The sequence below is a fragment of the Terrapene carolina genome, unplaced genomic scaffold, assembly GCF_002925995.2.
Source record: "Terrapene carolina triunguis isolate 2854851 unplaced genomic scaffold, T_m_triunguis-2.0 Scaffold423, whole genome shotgun sequence".
Classification (NCBI taxonomy): Eukaryota; Metazoa; Chordata; order Testudines; family Emydidae; genus Terrapene; species Terrapene triunguis.
The window spans coordinates 701,140-709,380 of NW_020664774.1; the positions used below are offsets into that span (position 1 = coordinate 701,140).

Genomic DNA, 8,241 nt, shown 5'->3' on the forward strand with positions numbered 1-8,241 from the left:
TTTTATTCATCCATAAAACGTTGCTTGGCCCTTTAAATCCCGCCCCTTCCACTGTTGCGCTCTGATTGGACAGCTTTAATGAGGAAGTAATCGCTGATTGGTTAGATTCCTGAAGTAGGCGAGACGGAGAAAGGATCAGTTTTTTCTTTCTGACTGGCAGGTTTGTCCATATATCGGTCTCTTGATTGGCCAATCGCTGAGAGAGGGCGGGATTTAGGGACGAAAACAGTTCCACCTGCCTCTGACCGAGCTTCCCATTTCCTGATTGGATAGGAACCGCACGCATCCTCCCTGTGATTGGTCAATCTCTGGTAAAGGGCGGGATTTAGAGGAAGATAACGCCGTTGCCATGCGCAAGGAGAGGCCTCACATCCTTCGCTCTCTGATTGGCTGCATTCTCACTGAACTAACCTCTAATTGGCCGAATCTTTGTAGGGGCGGGAATTGCGTGCGGAAACCGCCTCTCTCGCGCGGGGCCGCGCCCCCTCCCAGTCTGATTGGCTGATAGTCACGCGACCCACCGACGATTGGCCCATCCACCAGAAGGGGGCGGGATTTGGTCCCGCCAGACACCTGCGCGATTCTGAGGGCCCCGCCCCTGCCCTCCAGTGTGATTGGGCGGTTGGGCGGGAGCGGCGACATCCGGGTCCTCGGGGAAAGGCGCAGGGAGCGGCGGACCCGAGAGGGAACCAGCCCGGGGCTGGGAGGGTCCCGGGCGCGAGCCGGTGAGAGAGACCGTGAGGCCCCGCCCCCTGGAACTCTCCACTGCCCCGCCCCGCCCCTTGCGGAGACCCCGCCCCCTGGGACTCTCCCCGCCCCTTGCCGAGACCCCGCCCCCTGGGACTGTTGGCCCCTCCCCATATGGGAGAGAGGCCCCGCCCCATGGGGGCCCCGCCCCTGCACAAACCCCCCACCGCCCCCCCCATAAGGGAGAGAGGCACCACCCCCTCCTTGCTCGACCCCTGTCCCCGAGGCCCCGCCCCTTGTCCCGAAGCCCCGCCCCCACAGCTGGTTGAAGCTCTGCCTCCCCCAAGCCCCCCATTTCCAGCCCCCTCCTGCACCCCCCTGTGCTGCCCCCCACCCCCTGGACTCCTGGGTTCTCTCCCCTGGAGATACGGGGTGACTCGTCCCCAGCTCCCCTGCTCCTGCTGGGCCCCCCTGTTCCTGGACTCCTGGGTTCTCTCCCAGGGCCGAGGGGGTTCGGGTGCCTCTCCCTGATCCCCCCCCTCCCCGGCCTGCCTTCCCTCGGCAGGAGACGGGCGCCATGGCGGAGCCGCGGAAGGAGGAAGAGGAGGAGGCCGAGGAGCGGGGCAAGCGGGAGCCGGGCCACCGGGCCACCGTCGCGGCCAAGAACCTGGCCATCCTCAAGGCCCGCTCCCTGGACGTCACTTTCGAGGTGGGGGATGAGTACGAGGTCATCGAGACCATCGGCACCGGGGCCTACGGCGTGGTCAGCTCCGCCCGCCGCAGATCCACAGGTCAGCTCGGACGCCTGGGTCCCATCCCCACTCCTGGGAGGGGCGTGGGGTCTAGTGGGTTGGGGAGGGGCTGGGAGCCAGGACTCCTGGGTTCTCTCCTCAGCTCTGGGAGGGGAGTTAGGTCTGGGGGGGTCAGAGCAGGGAGCCAGGACTCCTGGGTTCCATAGGGGAGGGCTGCGCAGGGGATGGTGTGTCTGCTCTGACCCTCCCTGCGCCGTTTGCCTCCAGGCCAGCAGGTGGCGATCAAGAAGATCCCCAATGCCTTCGATGTGGTGATGAACGCCAAGCGCACCCTCCGTGAGCTCAAGATCCTCAAACACTTCAAGCACGACAACATCATCGCCATCAAAGACATCCTGAAACCCGCCGTGCCCTATGACGACTTCAAATCCGTGTGAGTGCCCGCCCGGATGCCTGGGTCCTATCCCCAGCTCTGGGAGTGGTTAGAACAGGGGGGGCTGGGAGACAGGACTCCTGGGTTCTCTCCCTGGCTCCGGAATGGGAGTGGGATCTAGTGGTTAGAACTAGGTGGGGTTGGTAGCCAGAAGTATGGGGAATAAGCAGGAAGAACTCAAATGCTAGTAAATAAATACAACTATGACACAGTTGGCATCACAGAGACCTGGTGGGATAATACACATGACTGGAATATTGGTATTGACAGGTACAGCTTGCTAAGGAAGGACCCGTAGGGAAAAAAGGGAGGATGAATACACTTGGACTGAGATTGAGATGGAAATAGGAGACGGATTTGTTGAACATCTCTGGGTAAGGATAAAAGGGGTAAAAAACAAGGGTGATGTCATGGTAGGGATCTACTACAGACCACCTAACTAGGAAGAAGAGGTGGATGAGGCTTTTTTTAAACAGCTAACAAAACCATCCAAAGCACAGGACATGGTGGTGATGGGGGACTTCAACTATCCAGACATCTGCTGGGAAAAGAACACCGCAGGGCAGAGATTATCTGACAAGTTCTTGGAAATTTTTTATTTCAGAAGGTGGAGAAAGCTACTAGGGGAGAGGCTGATCTAGATTTGATTTTGACACACAAGGAGGAACTGGTTGAGAATTTGAAAGTGGAAGGCAGCTTGGGGGAAAGTGATCATGAAATGAGAGAGTTTATGATTCTAAGGAAAGGTAGGAGGGAAAACAGCACAATAAAGACAATGGATTTCAAGGCAGACTTTACCAAACTCAGGGAGTTGGTAGGTAAGATCCCACGGGAAGCAAGTCTAAGGGGAAAAACAATTGAAGACATTGGCAGTTTTTCAAAGGGACACTATTAAGGGCACAAGAGCAAACTATCCCATTGCGTAGGAAAGATAGGAAGTCTGGCAAGAAACCACCCTGGCTTAACCAGGAGATCTTCAGTGATCTAAAAATCAAAAAAAGAGTCCTACAAAAAGTGGAAACTCAGTCAAATTACAAAGGATTAATATGAACAAATAACACAAGTATGTAGGGACAAAATTAGAAAGGCCAAGGCACAAAATGAGATCAAACTAGCTAGAGACATAAAGGGTAACAAGAAAACATTCTACAAATACATTAGAAGCAAGAGGAAGACCAAGGACAGGGTAGGCCCGTTACTCAGTGAGGGGGGAAAAATAATAACAGAAAATGTGGAAATGGCAGACGTGCTTAATGACCTCTTTGTTACGGTTTTCACCAAGAAGGTTGGTGGCGATTGGACGTCTAACGTAGTGACTGCCAGTGAAAATGAGGTACGATCAGAGGCTAAAATAGGAAAAGAAGAAGTTAAAAATTACTTCTACAAATTAGATGTCTTCAAATCACCAGGGCCTGATGAAATGCACTCTAGAATACTCAAGGAGCTGACTGAGCAGATAGCTGAGCCATTAGCGATTATCTTTGAAAAATCATGGAAGACGGGAGAGATTCCAGAAGACTGGAAAAGGGCAAATATAGTGCCCATCTATAAAAAGGGAAATAAGGACAACCCAGGGAATTACAGACCAGTCAGTTTAACTTCTGTACGCGGAAAGAAAATGGAGCAAATAATTAAGCAATCAATTTGCAAACATCTAGAAGATAATAAGGTGATAAATAACAGTCAGCCTGGATTTGTCAAGAACAAATCATGTCAAACCAACCTGATAACTTTCTGTGACAGGGTAACAAGCCTTGTGGGTAGGGGGGAAGCGGTAGATGTGATATATCTTGACTTTAGTAAAGCTTTTGATACTATCTTGTATGACCTTCTCAAAAACAAACTAGGGAAATACAACCTAGATGGAGCTACTATAAGGTGAGTGCAGAACTGGTTGGAAAACTGTTCCTAGAGAGTAGTTATCAGTGGTTCACAGTCATGCTGGAAGGGCATAACGAGTGGGGTCCCACAGGGATTGGTTTAGGGTCAGGTTCTGTTCAATATCTTGATCAATGATTTAGCTAATGGCATAGAGAGTACACTTATAAAGTTTGCGGACGATACCAAGCTGGGAGGGGTTTCAAGTGCTTTGGAGGGTAGGATTAAAATTCAAAATGCTCTGGACAAACTGGAGAAACGGTCTGAAGTAAATAGGACGAAATTCAATAAGGACAAATGCAAAGTACTCCATTTAGGAAGGAACACATACAGAATGGGAAATGACTGCCTAGGAAGGAGAACTGCAGAAAGGGATCTGGGGGTCACAGTGGACCATAAGCTGAATATGAGTCAACAGTGTAACACTGTTGCAAAAAAGCAAACATCCTTGTGGGATGTATTAGCAGCAATGTTGTAAGCAAGACAGGAGAAGTCATTCTTCCAGTCTACTCCGCACTGATTAGGCCTCAACTGGAGTATTGTGTCCAGTTCTGGGCGCCACATTTCAGGAAAGATGTGGACAAATTGGAGAAAGTCCAGAGAAGAGCAACAAAAATGATGAAAGGTCTAGAAAACATGAGCTATGAGGGAAGATTGAAAAAATTGGGTTTGTTTAGTCGGGAAAAGAGAAGACTGAGAGGGGCACATAACAGTTTTCAAGCACATAGAAGGTTGTTACAAGGAGGAGGGAGAAGAATTGTTCTTCTTAACCTCTGAGGATAGGACAAGAAGCAATGGGCTTAAACTGCAGCAAGGGAGGTTTAGGTTGGACATCAGGAAAAACTTCCTGTCAGGATGGTTAAGCACTGGAATCAGTTGCCCAGGGAGGTTGTGGAATCTCCATCATTGGGGATTTTAAGAGCAGGTTGGACAAACAGCTGTCAGGGATGGTCTAGATAATACTCAGTCCTGCCATGAGTGTAGGGGACTGGACTAGATGACCTCTCGAGGTCGCTTCCAGTCCTGTGATTCTGTGACACCTGGGTTCTGTCCCCAGCTCTGGGAAGAGAGTGGGGTCTAGTGGGTAGAGCTAGGTAGGGTTGGTAGCCAGGACACCTGGGTCCTACCCCCCTGGTCTGGGAGGGGAGTGGGGTCTAGTGGCTAGAGCAGGGGGGGCTGGGAGCCAGGACTCCTGGGTTCTCTCCCTGGCTCTGGGAGGGGAGTGGGGTCTAGTGAGTTAGAGCAAGGAGGCCCGGGAGCCCGGACCGCTGGGTTCTATAGGGAGGGGAGTTTAGTGAGTTAGCAGGGGCAGGGGCTGGGAGTCAGGACTCCTGGGTCCTCTCCCCGCTGACCTCCCCATCCTCCGGCAGATACGTGGTGCTAGACCTGATGGAGAGCGACCTTCACCAGATCATCCACTCCTCCCAGCCCCTCACACTGGAACACGTCCGATACTTCCTCTACCAGCTGCTCCGGGGCCTCAAATACATCCACTCGGCCAACGTCATCCACCGGGACCTGAAGCCCAGCAACCTGCTCATCAACGAGAACTGCGAGCTGAAGATCGGCGACTTCGGCATGGCCCGGGGGCTGTGCACCAAGCCGGACGAGTACAAGTACTTCATGACGGAATACGTGGCCACGCGGTGGTACCGGGCCCCGGAACTGATGCTGTCCCTCCACGAATACACGCAGGCTATCGACATGTGGTCCGTCGGCTGCATCTTCGCCGAGATGCTGGGCCGCAAGCAGCTCTTCCCCGGGAAGAATTACATCCACCAGCTGCAGCTGATCATGACGGTGCTGGGCACCCCGTCCGCCAAGGTGATCCACGCCATCGGGGCCGACCGGGTGCGCGCCTACATCCAGAGCCTGCCCTCCCGCCAGCCGGTGCCCTGGGAGAGCCTCTACCAGCAGGCCGACCGCTCGGCCTTGGCGTTGCTGGCCAAGATGCTGCGCTTCGACCCCCGGGAGCGGATCGCCGTGGCCGAGGCCCTCAAGCACCCCTTCGTGGCCAAGTACCACGACCCGGACGACGAGCCCGACTGCGTGCCCGCCTTCGATTTCGACTTCGACAAGCAGGTCCTCACCAAGGAGCGCATCAAGGAGGCCATCGTGGCCGAGATCTGCGACTTCCACGCCCGCCGCGAAGGGATCCGCCGGCAGATCAGTTTCAAGCCCGCCCTCCGTCCGGCCGCCGCCGCTGCCCCACCCGCCGCCGCCACCCCCTTGCGCTGCCAGGACGTGGACATGCCCAGTGCGGGCTCCACCGGGGGAGACTACGCCATGGAGTCGCCAGCCCCCGGGGAAGTCCCGTACCCTCCGGAGACCATTGACCTGACCTCGCCCGGGGCTCCCCCCCACCCCGAGGGGCCGGCTGAGGTGAAGGCGGAGCCGGAGGCCACGCCGCCCAAGAGGGAGGGGGCCATCTCGGACGACACCAAGGCGGCGCTCAAGGCCGCGCTGCTGAAGTCGGCTCTGCGCAATAAGAACAAAGGTGAAAGGCTGGGATGCCTGGGTTCTCTCCTCCTCTCTGGGAGGGGAGTGGGGTCTAGTGCTTAGAGAGGGGGGGCTGGGAGCCAGGACTCCTGGGTTCTCTCCTCCTCTCTGGGAGGGGAGGGCGGTCTAGTGGTTAGAGTGGGGGGCTGGGAGCCAGGACTCCTGGGTTCTATTTCTGATTTTCATAGAATCGGAGACGTGGGGGACTGGAAGGGTCCTTAGTAGGTCGTCTAGTCCTGTCCCCTGCACTCATGGCAGGACTAAGTATTATCTAGACCATCCCTGACAGGGGTTTGTCCAACCTGCTCTTAAAAATCCCCAATGATGGAGATTCCACAACCTCCCTGGGCAATTTATTCCAGTGCCTAACCTCCCTGACAGTTAGGAAGTTTTTCCTGATGTCCAACCTAAACCGCCCTTGCTGCAGTTTAAGCCCATTGCTTCTTGTCTTATCCTCAGAGGTTAACGAGAACAATTTTTCATCCTCCTCCTTGTAACAACCTTGAAAACTGTTCTCATGGCCCCTCTCAGTCTTCTCTTCTGCAGACTCAACAAACCCAATTCTTTCAATCTTCCCTCACCGGTCATGTTTTCCAGATCTTGAACCATTTTTGTTGCTCTTCTCTGGACTTTCTCCAGTTTGTCCACATCCTTCCTGAAATGTGGCACCCAGAACTGGACACAATACTCCAGTTGAGGCCTAATCAGCGCGGGTCAGAGCGGAAGAATTACTTCTCGTGTCTTGCTTACAACACTCCTGCTAATACAGCCCAGAATGATGGTCGCTTGTTTTGCAACAGTGTTACACTGTTGACTCATATGTAGCTTATGGTCCATTATGACCCCCAGATCCCTTTCTGCAGTACCCCTTCCTAGGCAGTCATTTCCCATTGTGTGTGTGCAACTGATTGTTCCTTCCTAAGTGGAGTACTTTGCATTTGTCCTGATTGAATGTCATCCTATTTACTTCAGACCATTTCTCCAGTTTGTCCAGAGCATTTTGAATTTTAATCCTATCCTCCAAAGCACTTGCAATCCCTCCCAGCTTGGTATCGTCCTCAAACTTTATCAGTTTCCTCTCTGTGCCCTGATCTAAATCACTGATGACGCTAATGAACAGAACTGGACCCAGAACTGATCCCTGCGGGACCCCACTCGATTTGCCCTTCCAACAGGACTGTGAACCGCTGAGAACGACTCTCTGGGAACGATTTTCCAACCAGTTTTGCACCCACCCTGTAGTAGCTCCATCTAGGCTGTATTTCTGTAGTTTGTTTCTGAGGAGGTCGTGTGAGACAGTGTTTAGTGTAATCTTGCTTGTTTCTTCCTGTCTCTGCCTTGCCTTGGATAGCAGGGGCTGCGGGTCGGGAGTGAGGGGCACCGGCAGAGCTGCGGGGGGGGCAGGGCTGGGCTAGCAGGGGCTGCAGGTTGGAAGTGAGGGGCACTGGCAGAGCTGGGGAGGGGCAAGGCTGGGCTGGCAGGGGCTGCGGGTTGGGAGTGAGGGGCAGGGGCTGGGCGGGGGGGGGGGAGGCAGGGCTGGGCTGGCAGGGGCTGCGGGTCGGGAGTGAGCTGACTCCTCTCTGCTTTGTTCCCAGACACCCAGTGCTCCGTGCCGGAGCCCCCGGACGTGCGGAAGCCGGTGACGGCCCAGGAGCGCCAGCGGGAGCGGGAGGAGAAGCGGAAGCGGCGCCAGGAGCGGGCCAAGGAGCGGGAGAAGAAGCAGAAGGAGAAGGAGCGGAAGGAGCTGCGGCGCGGGGACGTGCTGGGCGGGCTAGTGCTGAGCGAAAACGACCGCAGCCTCCTGGAGCGATGGACCAAGATGATTGACCGGAACCACCAGAAACCGGCTCACAACGGGCCCACGGACCACGTTCTGGCTGCGCCTGCTGGCCACGTCCCAGCCACGCCTGCCGGCCACGTTCCACCGGGAGCCACCGGCCACCTCCCAGCTGCACCTGCCGGCCACCTTCCAACCACGCCTGCTGGCCATGT

The 8,241-nt window shown here is 55.1% G+C and overlaps 1 protein-coding gene across 1 annotated transcript in view; it reads left to right on the top strand.

Annotated features, from left to right (window-relative positions):
* The first annotated feature begins 632 nt into the window (after positions 1–632).
* The window catches only part of MAPK7 (mitogen-activated protein kinase 7), an 18,688-nt gene continuing 11,079 nt past the window's right edge, over positions 633–8,241 (top strand). Inside the window, exons 1-5 of the mRNA XM_029913034.1 lie at positions 633–725; positions 1,253–1,478; positions 1,707–1,872; positions 5,121–6,247; positions 7,845–8,239. Coding sequence (XP_029768894.1) covers positions 1,265–1,478; positions 1,707–1,872; positions 5,121–6,247; positions 7,845–8,239 — 1,902 coding nt within the window. The 5' untranslated portion in view covers positions 633–725; positions 1,253–1,264. The remainder of the gene's footprint in view (positions 726–1,252; positions 1,479–1,706; positions 1,873–5,120; positions 6,248–7,844; positions 8,240–8,241) is intronic.